We start from the raw sequence: 16260 nt of genomic DNA on the forward strand, positions 1-16260 counted from the left end.
TAAGATGTTTTCTACCTGTTCAGATGTGTTTCTGCACATAGAGACCATTTGCTTTCCCTGCAGTTATTTATTTCCCGATGGCCGGAATCAGAATCCTGACTTGACTGGCTTGTGTGAGCCCACACCTCAGGACCACATTAAAGTCACACAGGTAAGCAAAGTGTTCCAACCCATAAAACTCACTTTCTTCCCAACTTCTCCCCTTATTCTGTCATACTTGGTATCCCCAAGGCTTTATTTTAAGGCTGACATATTGTATTTTACAGGAGTTATAGTTGGGGGTTGGACTAGATGAGAGAGGGTGAGGATGAGTGGGAAAGGATTGAAGCTTGAAGAGGGCAGATTTAGACTGGAGATGAGGAAGAAATTCTTGACAGTGAGGGTGGGGAGACACTGGAACAGGTTGCCCAGGGAGGTTGTGGATGTCCCCTCCCTGCAGGTGTTCAAGGCCAGGCTGGATGAGGCCTTGAGCAACCTGGGCTGGTGGGAGGGGTCCCTGCCCATGGCAGGAGGGTTGGAACTGGATGATCTTGAAGGTCCCTTCCAATCCAACCCAACCCATTCTGTGAATCTGTGAAGATCTGGGATGACTTGAAGCCCACTTTTTCAGAGCTTGGCGGTTCTTCTAGCAGCAGACTTCCACTCTCCTTTGCCCTGTGTTCTTGTGCTTGGAATTCCTTTTATTCCTGCGAATCTCCTGTTGGGTTTCTTGCAGCTGTGACTAATCCCAGCTGTCATTTTACAGCATCAACCATGTCTGTCTGTTTGTCTCTTTCCCCAAGGAACAATATGAATTGTACTGTGAGATGGGCTCCACGTTTCAGCTGTGTAAAATATGTGCTGAGAACGACAAGGATGTGAAGATTGAACCATGTGGCCACCTGATGTGCACATCCTGTCTGACTGCCTGGCAGGTGAGGCATTGCTGCTGCTTCATCTCTCTGGATGCTTTTTTTGCAGGAGTGGTGTCTTCACTTGTCACAACTGTACAGTTTCCCTCAGGTGTTCAGTTTGTGTTCAGTTTTGGGCTTCTCATTCCAAGAAAGGCATTGAGAGCTGGAGCAGGTCCAGAGAAGGGCAACAAAGTTGGTGAAGGGTCTGGAGAAAAGGGCTGGGGAGAAGCAGCTGAGGGAGCTGGGGGTGTTTAGTGTGGAGAAGAGGAGGCTGAGGGGAGACCTTGTTGCTCTCTACAGCTCCCTGAAAAGAGGTTGGAGTGAGATGGGGGTTGGTGTCCCTAGTATCAGATGGTAGAAGGAGAAGGAATGGCCTGAAATTGTGCCAAGGGAGGGTTAGGTTGGAGATTAGGAACAATTTCTTTGCTTCAAGAGTGGTGAGGGATTGGAACAGGCTGCCCAGGGAGGTGGTGGAGTCCCCATCCCTGGAGGTGTTGAAGATACCTTCCTCTTCGTACATGAAGCTGAGTGGCTGCTGTAACAGACCTCTTGCTCCCTGCAGGAATCAGAGGGCCAGGGCTGTCCTTTCTGCCGCTGTGAAATCAAAGGCACGGAGCCAATTGTTGTAGACCCCTTCGACCCCAGAGGAGGAGGAGGATTGTCACGACAAGGGGCAGAAGGAACCCCCTCACCCAATTATGATGATGATGATGATGACAGAGCTGATGATTCCCTCTTCATGATGAAAGAACTTGCTGGTACCAAAGTAAGGTTACCAAAGTGTGTGCTAGCTAGCAGCTGTTGCAGTACGTTTGTTCTCCACCAGCTTTCTGTGGGCTTAGTGATTTGTGAGTGATTTGTGTGATGGCCTTGTAACAGGAGAGATTTTTATTCAGGTTGCAAAACAGGGATTTAGGTTAATTTTTGTCAGTTCAGTTTGCACTGTCAGTTCTAATAAGCAATGGGGATCACACTTTGAAATCTTTGATCAGAGGGCTGGAGCACGTCTGCTATGAAGACAGGCTGAAAGAATTGGGGCTGTTCAGCCTGCAGAAGTGAAGGCTCCAGGAAGATCTTAGAGCTGCATTTCAATGTCCAAAAGGGGAGCTACAGGAAGGCTGGGGAGGGACTATTTAGAAGGGCTTGGAGTGATAGGACAAGGAGCAATGGTTTGAAACTGGAGCAGGGGAGGATATAGGATGGACATCAGGGGAAGTTCTTCACAGCGAGGGTGGTGAAATACTGGAACAGGTTGCCCAGGGAATGTCTCCATCTCTAGAGACATTCAAGACATGATGTGACCCTGGGCAGCCTGCTCTAGTTGGAGGTGTCCCTGCTGACAAGATGACCTTTGAGGGTCATCAACCCCATGCAATCTGTGAATCTTTTGTGGTTTGTCCTGAGAGATCCTTGGAAGGGTGAAAAGCCTGACTTGACCTATTAGAATGTAAGGTCTGGGTTTATAACACCTGTCTGCATGCTTAGCAGTGGTGCTTTTGATCTGCTAGCCATAGTTCACCCATATCAGCAGAAAGTCATCCATTTTCCTCGGTGATGGGTGCAGCCAACCAGATAAAGTCTTCCCAAGTCCTGATGACTAACTGTGTAGAGGGCAAAGCTGTTCTGCTGGGGAAGTCAGTTTGCCTGTCAGCTTGTTACAGGGTGCCTGATGATTTTGTACAGTTTTCCTGGAAGGTGTCCAGAGAAGGGCCACCAGGATGAGCAGAGGGCTGGAGCACCTCCTCTATGAGGACAGACTGAAAGAGTTGGGGCTGTTCAGTCTGGAGAAGAGAAAGCTCCGAGGTGACCTTCTTGTGGCCTTCCAGGATCTGAAGGGGGCTACAAGAAAGCTGGGGAGGGACTTTTTAGGCTATCAGGTAGTGATAGGACTGGGGGGAATGGAATAAAGCTGGAAGTGGGGAGGTTCAGACTGGACGTGAGGAAGAAGTTCTTCCCCATGAGAGTGGTGAGAGCCTGGAATGGGTTGTGCAGGGAGGTGGTTGGGGCCCCATCCCTGGAGGTGTTTGCAGCCAGGCTGGATGAGGCTGTGGCCAGCCTGATGTAGTGTGAGGTGTCCCTGCCCATGGCAGGGGGGTTGGAACTGGCTGATCCTTGTGGTCCTTTTCAACCCTGACTGATTCTATGATTCTATAAAGGTGTGGTGACTCTGCCATTAGTGATGGGACAAGGGGCAATGGGGTTGAAGCTTGAGGAGGACAGATTCAGACTGGATACTGGGAAGAAATTCTTTCCAGCGAGGGTGGGGAGACACTGGGACAGGGAGGTAGTGGCTGCCCCCTCCCTGGAGGTGTTCAGGACCAGGTTGGATGAGGCCTTGAGCAACCTGGGCTGGTGGGAGGTGTCCTTGCCCATGGCAGGGGGTTGGAACTGGATAATTTTTAAGGTCCCTTTCAACCCCTAACATTCTGTCAATTGGTAGATGGAAAAAAAAGAGCTTTCTAGAGGCAAAAATTAAGGTTATAGCTCACGAAATGATTGCTGCACACTGTAGTGTGGGACCTGGTAGTTTGCACATTGGTGCCTGCAGCTCTGAGGAGGTTTGCAGCAGATCCTGCCCTCTTGTGTCAAGAAGAGAAGCAGCTTGCTTCTGCTCAGGGCCCAGGCAGGCAGCTTTTGTTACTCCAGCTTGTCTTTTATTGTGCCACACCTGAAACTGTTGTTGATCTTCAAGGCTTGCTGCAAGTCAGATGCTGTTGTGCTGTGCCTGGATTTCCTGCTGTGTGTTGCTACTGATGCAGTGGTTTGTTACCAGCAGCTGTGTTCAAGCCACTGCAACTCACAGAGCCTGCAAATCTCTCTAGACAAAAGGACTTCTGCTGGATTTTTCCCTTTGTTGATTTTTCTCATTCTTTTGTTTCTCAGGTCGAGCGTCCTCCTTCTCCATTCTCAGTAGCTCCCCAGGCTGCCCTTCCTCCTGTGCCACCACGTCTGGACCTTCTGCAGCAGAGAGTGGCCAATCCACCTGGGGCTTCCAGTCCTGGCACCACTTCAAAGGTCAAAGACACTTTGCTCTTTCAGCTGGGATTTGTGGTGGGGCAGACAGGAAGGAGAGCAGAGTAGATGTAGGTTGCACATCAGGAGGAAGTTCTGCACAATGAGAGTGGTGAAATACTGGAACAGGTTGCCCAGGGGTGTGGTTGAGACCCCATCCCTGAAGACATTCAAGATCAGCCTTGATGTGGCCCTGGGCAGCCTGGTCTAGTTGGAGGTGTCCCTGCTGAGTGCAGGGGGCTTGGACAAGATGCCTTTTGAGGGCCCCTTCCAACCTGATGCAATCTGTGACTCTGTGTTCTCTTCAAGCCTGCAGAGAGGATGTCTCTGGAGGGCTAACTTGTGGAGATCTGGAGAGTTATCTCCACATCCTTAGAGATAAAGTGAATGCCAGACCCTGCCTTTCTGCCACCCACCCCCCTCCCTGCTCTGTCTCGGGGTTCCACTACCTTTGTTGAGCAATGTTTTGCATTCTTCTGCCCTGCAGGCTGTCCCTGGTACTCTTCACAAGGACAAACCTCTGCCCATCCCACCCACGCTCAGAGACCTCCCTCCACCGCCGCCTCCGGACAGGCCTCATTCCATCGGCGCTGAAGGGCGACCTCAGAGACGTCCCCTGCCCTGCACTCCAGGAGACTGCCCTGCAAGGGACAAACCACCCCCTGTGCCCTCCAACCGCCAGGCAGAGCTGTGGCCATCCAGGCCCATTCCTAAAGCCCCATCTGTAGCGCTGAGCCCCGCTGACCCTTGGGCTGGCAGAGAACTGTCGAACAGGCACTCGCTGCCCTTCTCCCTGCCCTCTCAGATGGACTCCAGGGCTGACAGTCACCGCCTTGGGAGCACAGTCAGCCTGGACAACCCAGGGGTGAGTAGGGACTGTTGGAGGTGAAGTTAATCCGAGAGGAATTGAGTCTTTCAAGGTGCCCTCTTCTCATGGTGTATGTCTGAATGGGCTGATCTTGTGCTAAGGGAGAGATGAAAAGGAACTGGTGAGTGCCTGGAATTCAGGGAAATTGAGAGAGAATAATGGGAGGACTTACAAGGGAGCTGCTTTTATCTCCATAGGACAAGGGGAAATGGTTTGAAATTGGAGCAGGTGAGATTTGGTTTGGACATCAGGAGGAAGTTCCTCACGATGAGAGTGGTGAGATACTGGAACAGGTTGCCCAGGGATGTGGTTGAGGCTCCATCCCTGGAGACATTCAGTGTCAGCCTCGGTGTGGCTGTGGGCAGCCTGCTGTAGTTGGAGGTGTCCCTGCTGCTTGCTGGCGATTTGAACAAGATACCCTTTGAGTGTCCCCTCCAACCCAATTCAAGCTGTGAATGAGTTAAATGAGTTAATGAGCTTTGCCATGACTCTGGTGTATTTGGTGTTTCTGATTCCTGGTTTGGAATTCTTTTTCTTTCAGAGCTTGAACAGTGGTCCTCCAACAACCTCAGAGTGTGAACACCCCAAAATCAAACCCTCCTCATCTGCCAATGCCATCTACTCCTTAGCTGCCAGGTCTGTTGTTTTCCAGCAGAGGTGTTCTTCTGTAACTTAGAGAACTGTAACTGTAGGGTTCCCTTCATGCTGCTGCCAGGGACAGAATTTGACAAAGCTCTGTCAGCCTTGGTTTCAATTTCTGGCAGATTCAAAAGACACAACCTCAAAAAGGTGGATGGGATCAGCATGCCAAAGATCCATGGATAGTGCTGGTAGTTACCCCTGTGGCCATAGGAAAGAGGCTACAGTTCCATTAACTCCTTTCTGAATTCACTTCTGAGTTGGTCTTTGTGGTGGTGCAGGTGATGCACAATGGGTATGGCATTGTCAGCTTCCTTCTGCACACTTTGCACCAGTGTGACTTTGCAGCTGGGCTGCTGAGAACCCTGAAAACCAAATTATTTCTGTAGCCAGAATCACCCTAAGACAGCAGCTTGTTAGTTCCCCTGTGGATTTTGAAAGGCCAAGTTGATCTGGATTAGATTTGCCATCAATATTTTCTTGATGTTTATATTTTGTTTCTACTGCCTCCAGACCACTGCCTGTACCAAAACTGCCTCCTGGGGAGCAGTCTGAAAGTGATGAGGACACTGAATACATGTCACCATCCTCTCTGCCTGTGGTGCCTCCAGGTCCTGCTGTACAAAAACCAGAGCTCAAAATGCCTTTGGAAATGACTCAGAGTTTACGGTGAGGTTCTGTTTGTGTGCACTCTGCTTCCCCCTCACAGCTCTGGGCAAGCAGATTTGTTTGCTAGATGATTCTGATTGCTTGGTTTGCTGAATTCCACCCCCAGTGATACTCACCAGGCCTAGGCTGGCACAGCTGAGCGTGAGTGAAATGTGGCTGCTGCTCTTTTGCAGAATCCTTATAGAGTGTAGCAGGGCCCAGGTAGCCACTCCCCTCTCATGAGAGAGCTCTGGGTTTGCTCAGCCTTGAGAAGAGAAGGCTGAGGGGAGACCTTATTGCTGTGGACCAGTGAATAAAGGGTGGCCACCAGGAGGATGGAGACTCCCTTTTGACAAGGATTCCCATGGAAAAGTCAAGGGGTGATGGGGTCAAGTTACTGCTGGGAGGATTCCCATTGGACTCCAGAAGACAATTGGTCATCATGAGAACAGTTAGAGATTGGAATCATCTCCCGAGGGAAGCAGTGAATTCCTCTCTGTTGGTCAGTTTGAAGCCTGACAGGGTGCTGGGCCAGCTCATTTCATCACTATCACCTAGAAAGGTTGGTCCTTGGGGTCCTTTCCAACCTGGCATTCTGGGATTCTTCCTTTTGAGAGCAGCAGCCACTGAAGGTAAAAAATCCATTTAAAGGTTGTGTTCTGGTAGTATCAGTTGAATTCTTTTAAGCTGATTATTGCACTGTCCCTTGCTAGAACATTTTCTGCAGCAAATACTCTTTCCCAGGACACTTGGAAGCAGGGATCTGTGCAGAATCTCAGCCACAGAGACTAGGTGGTGACCATGGAATGGGTTGGAAGGGACCTTACAGATCATCCAGTTCCAACTGCCCTGCCATGGGCAGGGACCCCTCCCACCATCCCAGGTTGCTCAAGGCCTCATCCAACGTGGCCTTGAACACCTCCAGGGAGGAAGCATCCATGACTGAAGGGAAATCTTTGTTTTCTCTCTCCCTCAGAGTTTCAGACTGCGACCAGCAGACAGATGCCTGCATGTATGAAGCGATGTACAACATTCACTCCCAGGCAGCATCCTCTGCCTTTGAGACTGTCAACACTTCTGGTGAGTGGGTGTGCTGAAGAAGCAACTGAGAAACTAGGGTGCAATGAACTGATCTCAGTCCCAGCTGGAACAGCATCTGAGGCTAAATTGAGTGTTATTTGCTTTCACTGTTACCATAGCTGGGATGTCTGTGGAAACATCTGTGTCTTTGTCCTTAGCCTGCGTGTTGTGGGGATGTTGTTGAGAAGCCCAGCACTGTAAAAATACTCAACAGTTGTTAGAAAAAAAAATGCTGGTTTGAAGATTTTTATTGTTTGGGGTTTTTTTCTGGGCAGCATTTGTCAGCCCACATCTATTCTAAGCATTTTGATTCTCATAGCACTTTCTGAAAAGAGCTTCCACTGAATGTGGAGTTCTGGCAACGAAACTTTCCTTCCGCGTCCTGTCAGTGTGGACTGCAGGGGCAAAGAGTCTGCCTTGAGAGACAAAGCCTCTGTTCAGTCTCAGAGCTCAGCATGTACCTGTTGTTGTAGATGCAGGGGATCTGGCAGCAGCCAGTGCCAGCAATGGCCCTGAGGAGTCAGAAAATGAAGAAGATGGCTATGATGTCCCCAAACCTCCACTGCCGGTGGCCACTGCTCGGCGCACGCTGTCCGACATCTCCAACGCCACGCCTGCCTTCAGCAGAATGTCCTTGGAAAACGACCCAGTCACAGGTCAGACACCTCTGCTCCTCCTCTTGTAGTGCCTACTGGGGAGCTGCTGTGCAGGTTTGAAACTTCTCAGCCAAGATTTTCAGTGTAAGCTGTGAAATCAAGGTGGCAAGGCAGAATTAACTCTGCTCGTAGATGCTTAGTTTGGTTTGCAACTGGGAGCACACTGCCTTGGGCTCTCAGTCACTGACCTGCCATGTGAGGAAAGGCTGAGAGAGCTGGGCTTGGTCAGCCTTGAGGCGAGAAGGCTGAGGGGAGACCTTATTACAATGGACCAGTGATTAAAGAGTGACTACCAGGATAGAGACTCCCTTTCGACAAGGAGTCCCATGGAAAAGACAAGGGGTGATGGGGTCAAGTTACTGCTGGGGAGATTCCCATTGGACTCCAGAAGACAGTTGGTCATCATGAGGACAGTTAGAGGTTGGAATCATCTCCTAAGGGAAGCAGTGAATTCCCCTCTGTTGGGCAGTTTTAGGACTCAGCTTGGCAGGGTGCTGGGCCAGCTCATTTGAACTCCACTCTCACCTAGAAAGGTTGGAGCAGGTGATCCTTGGGATCCCTTCCAACCTGGCGCTCTGGGATTCTGAGCTAGCAAATCACATTTCAGTCACAGATAGGAAAACCTTTCCTTGGCTTAAAGGACATTTCTTAAGCCAGTGTTTGCTCCAGGGCATTCCTTTTGTAGCAGGGCATGAAGGAGAGCTTGCAAAAGTTGCTGCTGTCACTGTTGTAAGTAGGAGATGTCACAGCTGGGCTTGCACAGCCTCTGCCGCAGGCTGGGCCGCGGCCGTTGCCAGCAGATGGCACAAGTGTGCTGCCTGAGCACACTTTGAGCAGGGACCTAGTGGCTCAGCAAGGTCACCTTTTTGTCCTTGGGGAGCATAGGACATCTTGTCCTTCTTGGATGCAAGGCACACTCTCCGAGGGAGCAGTCAAAGCCTCATCTCTCCCAAGAACCTTTCTGAATCATGCCTGAGTTACTCCCTACAACTGCCCAGCAGCTCTAAAGGAAGCTCTGAAACTCTTCCTGTTGGGGGCTTTCAGCATCTCTGAGCAGCCTGGTGATTTGCCAGGTAGGAGAAGTAAGCTTCTAGTTCCTTCTGGAGGCAGATGAGAGGCAGAGCCTCCTGTACCCAGCACTGCTTGCCTCAGTGAGTCTTCTATTCACCTGCCTCACCACTTCCCCTTCTCTGAGCTTGCCCTTCTAGAGCACAGAGAGGAGTTTATTAGTGCAGAGAATTTATTAGCTTTTACCCTCCTTCCTGCTCCCTGCTGTCACTGTGTCTGTAGGATGTGGCAGACAGGGATAAGAAGGGACAGAGAGAGCTTAGTCATTGATGCTTCTTTCTGTCTGCACCCCTGAAATAACAACACTGCAGTCCTGCTCTGTAGTGTTAGGAGATGATGTGAGGTGTTCAAGGCCAGGCTGGATGAGGTCTTGAGCAACCTGGGCTAGTGGGAGGTGTCTCTGCCCATGGCAGGGAGGTTGGAACTGGGTGATCTTTAAGGTCCCATCCAACCCAACCCATTCTATGAATCTTTACTGAAGAATGTTGTGGACCTGCTGGTTGTGCTTGGGAAGCACATGGAGCTTTCTGAAACCCTGGGGATTGGCTGCTGCTGAGCAAGCCTGACTAGGATGGGATCCATTTAGGCAGATTTCTGTTCTCATGCCTTACTGCTGAATTTCTTAATCATTTACCAAAAAAAACCTGTGCTGGTAATTGTCCTTTCAAAGTGACCCAAGGGCTCTGAAATTCCATCCAGCCCAAGCTGAATCAGCTATTTCCAAAGGCAGTTTGTGGCAGAGGAATGGGTAGTCCTTTTCCTCAGCTGTACAAAAAGCTTTTGAAGTCTAAGAATTTTGTGCTTTGAAGACTGGGGAGTTAAACTGCAGTGTGGTTGGTGAGGAAGCTTCAATGACTTTCTTTCCTCAAGAGCTTTCTCTGTCTTAGTGCTTCTGGAACAAGTTTTTGGGAAAGGCTCCATGGTGACTGCTGCTTTTCAGAACAGTGCTGCAGTGCCTGCTCTTCAAAAGGGATGGTTTGGACATTCTTGGTCTTACAGAGCTGTTTGTTGTACAACAGACAGGGTCACAAAGATGATCCTAGGGCTGCAGCACCTCTGCTGTGAGGACAGGTTGAAGGAGCTGGGGGTGTTCAGCCTGGAGAAGAGAAGGCTCCAGGAGGAACTTAGAGCTGACTTCCAAAGCCTGAAGAGACTCTACAGGAAGGCTGCAGAGGGATTTTTCATGAGGGTGTCTAGAGACAGGACAGAATGGTTTGAAGCTGAGGCAGAGCAGGGTTAGACTGGAGCTGAGGAAGAAGTTCTTCAGCAGGAAAGTGGTAGGACTCTGGAGCAGGCTACCCAGGGAGGCTGTGGATGCCCCCTCCTTGGAGGTGTTCAAGGCCTTGATCAGCTGAGTCTAGTTGAGTGGTGTCCCTGCCTGTGGCAGGGGGGTTGGAACTGGATGTTCTTCAAGGTCCCTTCCGACCCAATTCTGTGATCCTCTGTTTGCTAAAGCTGCCACATTCTCTGTGTCATTATTTCCTAGCAGGTCGCTGCCTCTTACTGTAAGGCTCTGAGCTCTGCTCACATGCACACACATATTCCTTGCCAGTTCTTTTTTTTTTTTTTTTTTTCTATTTTTATGGTCTTATCTTAATGAATGACCCTGATGTGGCTTCCTGATTAAAAAGAAATCTCCATGGCAATTGTTGCACGAGGGGAAGCTGAGCTAATCCGCACCACGATGTGAGAGGTGGAAAAAGCAGAGCAGCTCTCAGTGGCACATTTTCCAAGTGCCATTTATCAGTCTCATGTCATGCTTGCTTTGTTCCAAGTGAGAATCACATGGCCTTTTGCTTCTGAAGTGATGCATTTTTTTTTTCTCCCTCCAGGTTTTTCAGACGGCTCTCAAGTTCCAGAAAGGCCTCCAAAGCCGCTGCCTCGGAGGATAAATTCGGAGCGGAAAGCAGGGAGCTGCCAAACAGGAGGAGCCAGCAGTGGGACCAGTGCCTCACTGCAACTCTCCAGTGAGATCGAGAACCTCATGAGCCAAGGCTACTCATATCAGGACATCCAGAAAGCACTGCTCATTGCACATAACAATATTGAAATGGCCAAGAATATTCTCCGGGAGTTCGTTTCCATTTCCTCCCCGGCGCATGTGGCCACATAGCACACGACCTCCACACCTACTGCAGCTTCTGTGGACCAACTGCCTGGGCAGCCCTGGCCCAGCTACTCACCAAAGGGGAAGGGGTTCCTTTAGAGACTTCAACGCTGAGGTCAGTCCTGCCTCTTCAGAGAATCAGTTATCAGGTTTATGTGGTTCCAGATTTCAAAGCAGGGGAATGAAATGGAGCAGAGTGGTGTTTTATATACAGGTGTGTGTCTTGGAGTCCTTTACCCCTACCTCTTGTCGGAGAGAACAGATCTGTTCCCAGGGTGTTGGCAGGGGAAGGTATCATGCCAAGGGATCCCTGAGCTGATGCCCTGGAGGCTGGGGGGAGTGTTTGTGCTGTGAATTCTAAGTGAGTGCTCTGAGAAGCAAAGTCCTGAGGTTGGTGTGGTGTGTCCTGTGGTTCATGGTACTAGGTTTGGATCTGTTCGCTGCTATGTGTCTGGCTCAGGCTTTTTTAGAACAGCTGGGAGGTCACTTTCCACTGGGAATAAATAGGAGACCTTGGAAGGATCTTTGGATTGCTTCCCGTTTGCCCTGGCACTTCCCCCTTGCCTGTAATAATGGCGTTTGCTACCTCCCTCCTTGCTTGGAGGTAGTGTGACTAGCTTCTGTCAGGCTCTTGACAGTGCTAGGAGTTGGATTTCTCTCCTAGGTGTCCTCTTGCTGGCAGCACCAGACTGCAGGCAGCTAAATGTGCTGGGTTTGAGGGGTGGGAGAGGGTGGGAAGAATCTGGAGCAAGAGCAAAGAACTGGCTGCTGTTGCTTCTCCTCTGTTTTTTCAGCCTTGAGCATTTTAGTGCTTCAGTGCTCAAACTTGATTGTGGCTCTGCTGGGCTTGGAGCAGCCATCCCTGGACACTCCCCATGTGCTCTGTCTCCAGGAATGCTGCACCTGGTCTTTGGGATGTTTTATTTATCTTAATTGCATGGTGGTTGTCGCAGACTAGTGGCCTTCACACACATTCCATCATCTCCTTCAGAGAGCTTTTGCAGGAGTTAGCTGTCTTTGTGCCAGGCTGTTTTGTGGAATTGGTAGGTGCAGCTGATGTGTTTGTTTGGTATCTTCACCTGCTTTGCAGTCAAAGAAATGCAGCAGTTCTCTGCATGGCTGTCAAAAAAACCAAACCAACAACGTGGGGGCTCTTCTTTGCATTTCCATTGCTCTAAGGTATTGCCAGAGCTTGTGTTAAAACAGCTCTGGGGAAACTTCTGTATTTGTAAAACAATCAACATGGCTTTAAAAGTCAGGGCTCAGCTGTTACTTGGGAAAAAAAAAAACCTGACTTGCATACTCAGCTACTTAACTCTGTTTGTACAGGCTTGATGTGCAAGAAGTGTGTGATTCCTTTTGAGAGGATTGAAGTAGAGAGACCACAGCCTGACAGATGAGCAAGTGCTCTGTGCACACTGCGGGGCTAGCAGCCTTTGGAAGCATCTCCAGCATTATTTGCACCTCTCTAAGGGCAGCAGCAGTCACTAGGCTAAGGGTTGCAACTTGGAGTGATTATGGTAGTTGGATGCAGTTTAGGCTTTTAAAGAATCCAGGAGCTGGGCCCAGGCCTTAGAGAAACTGCTTGAAATTGGCAGAGGACTTAACAAGCAAAGGGAACTAAGAAGAAGTGTTTGTTTTGTATGGACTGTGAGGTTGTTTCTCTCTGAATCTCCAGCTTTAGAAACTGATGCAGTGGGTTCCAGGCAGTCTCAAAGCACGAACTGTCCCTCTTTCCTCCCCTCCTTTCTGTAGTGAATAAAATGTTCTCTGAAACCATAATGAGCTCTCCTGGCCATCAGCACCATTCCTGTTTTGGGGCCAGGCCTGGAACTTGCAAATGCAGCACACTGATGGGATTGCTGGCAGTGGGCATGGCTCTCTGCAGGGGCAGCAGGGGCTGGCTTTGGGGAAGGTGCTGGGTTGAAAGGCTTGGAGTAGAGGAGCTCTTCTCTTTCCTCTGCCCATGTGTGCCACAGCTCAGAGGTGCTGCTGCTCTTTGTCTGTGAAGTGCTCTGCCAGCTGTGCCCTGCAGCCCTGCTCAGGGAGCCTGTGGGAGCTCGTGGAGAGGCAAGCCCAGCACTGGTGCTGCTGGGGCAGGAAGGTGGAGCAGCTTGGCTTGTCCCCTCTGCATGTGACACCTGGGAATCCTAGTGCCTGAGAGTATTTCCTGGCTGTGTCCTGCAGAGCCAGCCCAAACCCTTTGCTGAGGGAGCACTCTGGGTTTATTTCCTTCTTTCTTGGTGTTCTCTCCAGTGCTGCCACCAGCTCCCTCTTGGGTTTGGAGCACTCTGGGTTTATTTCCCTCTATTTTTGTGCTCTCGCCAGTGCTGCCACCAGCTCCCTCTTGGGTTTGGAGCCACTTCAGTTCTGACTCACTGTGTAAACCCAGTGCAAGTGTGTTCAGCTGTGATGTGTGACTCTTGCCACTGCCAAGGCTGCATCAAAGCCAGGTCCAGCCAGCTAGAAAGCCTTAACTCTGGTCTTGCACAGTGTGTGTGGCCAGGGTGGTGATGCTCTGTCCCATGCAAGCCCTTGATTACAGGCTTGTTGTAAGGTTGAATTCACTCATTGCCTAGCAGGGCTGTTGCAGCCCTGCCTTTGGGGTTTGTGTGCTGAGAGGCATTCCTGTGGGTGTTGTGCCAGGGATTAGAGATTAGAGAGAGCAATCTTTGTGGCATGTATCACTCATTTTTTCTGCATGTGTCCTTTCTGTGCACTGTTGGTGTCTCAAACTGATTTAAGAAACTGAAGCCTTGACCTTTTTCTTCCTGAAACATGGAAATGTTTGCAGAATCCCAGCCTTGTCTTATGGCTGTGCTCTCTGAAGTCAATCCAGGCACTGCAGAGTGGTTTGTTTTGGGTTTTTTTCTTTCAGAAAAGGTAACTCTTACATTGATTTCTCTCTCTTCCCTTCACCTCCTTGATCTTTATTCTTAAGAAATTAACTTTAAAAAAGAAACAACCAGAACCCAACCCAAATGTCTAGTGCCTTTTTGAAGGGAATGCTGCATCCCTAGGCTGGGTCTGAGTGTCCATCCCTCTCTGAAAATGAAGAGCCCAGGCTAGACACCTGAGACTGCTTTGAAAGGAGTGGAATGAAGGGGCAAGAAAGATGGCAACTGTCACTTCAACCCTGACACTGTGTTTTGTAGCATTTCAACTCTTTCCTGCTTTGCCTGTTACTAACAGTGACTTGTCTGGCCTGGTGCTATGCTAAGCTTAGAGCAGGACAGTAGAGCTGTAGGGGAGGATTGGGTTTGCTTGTAACAAAATGCTGCTGGTAAGAGATGCTGGGTTCCCCCCACTGTGTGTCAACCCTGGACACAAAGCAAGCAGAAAATACTTTGTAGAATAGGAGCTGGGCACAAAATGTGTGGGCCCAGCACCCATCTCTGCATGGCAAGCAGCAGGTACATGTGGAAAGGCAGCAAGTGGAGTTGGTTCTGCAGAGGGTTTCTGGCTGACTTCAGTGCCATCAGGAATGGGAATCTGAAATGAGACCCAGCCTGCCAGAGGTGTGGGTGGCTGCTGCATTGCCCTTGTGGCTGTGTCTCTGCAGTGTGAGGCGTGGAGTGCCCATGCTGGAGTCTTGCTTTCTCTCTGAGCAGCTTTCTGCATGCCCTTCACTCAGCCCTTCCCTTGGGAGAGCCAGACAGGCTCTGAGTACAGCATGTTGCTTCCTGCACTAGACTGATGACATTACTGTAGCTAATCCTGAGGCAGGGTCATTACTGTAAATTTTTTGTTGTTGCTGTTGTTTTTCAGTTGAGCAAGATAAAAATGCAACTCCCAGGGCACTTTCTTAAAGATGCCACTTTAAAAATTAGGAATAAGGACATTTATTTTTAAAGTTCCTAACAGAAATCTTTTGGGAAATTCTCTGTGGGGAAGGACCAGTTGTGCTTTCTCTTGAATCATAGAATCATAGAATCATAGAATGGCTCAGGCTGGAAGGGACCTCAGAGATCATCTACTCCAACCTCCTGCCATGGGCAGGGACACCTCTCAACTAGACTCAGCTGCTCAAGGCCTCCTCCAACCTGGCCTTGATCAGCCCCAGGGAGGAGGCATCCACAGCCTTCCTGGGCAACCTATTCCAGAGTCTCTCCACCCTCCTACTGAAGAACTTCTTCCTCAGCTCCACTCTAACCCTGCTCTCCCTCAGCTTCAAACCATTCCCCCTTGGCCTGTCTCTAGACACCTTCATGAAAAGTCTCTCTGTAGCCTTCCTGTAGAGTCTCTTCAGCTACTGCAAGGCAGCTCTAAGGTCCTTCTGGAGTCTTCCCTTCTCCAGGCTGAACACCCCCAGCTCCCTTAGCCTATCCTCACAGCAGAGCTGCTCCAACCCTTGGCTCATCTTTGTGGCCTCCTCTGGACTCTCTCCAGCAGCTCTGTGTCCTTCTTCTGCTGGGGAGAGCAGCCTAGAATTCTATTATTCTATGATTAAGTCCTCAGCGGGGCAGAACCCAGCTGGTTCTTTCCCTTGGAAATGACAAAACTCCAATCTGTATAGTATCAGTGTTAAAAGAAAAGAAATAAATGTTGAGATTTTCACAAACTATTTTAAAAGACAAAGGTATAATAGTGTCATTAATATAAAAAAAAAACTATAATAGCAGTATTTAATCCTTTCAGATCTGTAAAGAATAAGGAAAACAAAACAGAAGGTAAATATTCTTACAGAGAGTAGCTGAGCTTTAAGGTTCACTTTGGTTTTAAAGTCCTCATTTTTGTTGGCAACTGCATTGTTAATGTTTAGAGGTTAATACTAATGTTATTTATTAATTGTTTCCATTCTTGTATGCTGCCCACTAAAGAGCTTCTTTGTTTGAGGATTTCATTCACCTGTGTCAGTTAAAATAAAATAATAATAAAAAAAGAACCCAAAAAAAAAAGGAAAAAAAGAAAAGAAAAAAAAAGAGGAAAAGAAAAACAAAACAAAGTTTTATTTTTAAATAAAATTTCCTTTGTTGTAGCAGATGGTCTGTGTGGTGTTGGTTCTGTGAGTCCTTCCTCAAACCTGGCTCAGGTATCTTCTTCAGGCTGCCCAGCTCTGGGATCACAGAATTGGTTTGGTTGGAAGAAACCTTCAAGATGCTGGAGTCCAGGCCTAGGTCACCACTAACCCATGGCCCTCAGCACCACATCTGTGTGGCTTTAAATCCATCCAGGGATGGGGACTCCACCACTGCCCTGGGCAAGCCTGTTCCAGACTTTGATAGCCTCTTTTGAGGAAGAGTTTGTTCCTCATCTCCAACCTAAACCCCCTCCCTGGTGCAACCTGAG

The 16260-nt window shown here is 49.3% G+C and overlaps 1 protein-coding gene across 1 annotated transcript in view; it reads left to right on the plus strand.

Moving 5' to 3' along the window:
• The window catches only part of CBL (Cbl proto-oncogene), a 32240-nt gene extending 21263 nt beyond the window's left edge, over positions 1-10977 (plus strand). The window contains exons 7-16 of the mRNA XM_054395689.1: positions 64-151; positions 783-914; positions 1456-1659; positions 3777-3908; positions 4393-4770; positions 5315-5409; positions 5926-6081; positions 7037-7140; positions 7614-7796; positions 10697-10977. Of these exons, the coding sequence (XP_054251664.1) occupies positions 64-151; positions 783-914; positions 1456-1659; positions 3777-3908; positions 4393-4770; positions 5315-5409; positions 5926-6081; positions 7037-7140; positions 7614-7796; positions 10697-10977 (1753 nt within the window). The remainder of the gene's footprint in view (positions 1-63; positions 152-782; positions 915-1455; positions 1660-3776; positions 3909-4392; positions 4771-5314; positions 5410-5925; positions 6082-7036; positions 7141-7613; positions 7797-10696) is intronic.
• Positions 10978-16260: the final 5283 nt, after the last annotated feature.

Source organism: Indicator indicator, chromosome 34 (genome assembly GCF_027791375.1).
Source record: "Indicator indicator isolate 239-I01 chromosome 34, UM_Iind_1.1, whole genome shotgun sequence".
Classification (NCBI taxonomy): Eukaryota; Metazoa; Chordata; class Aves; order Piciformes; family Indicatoridae; genus Indicator; species Indicator indicator.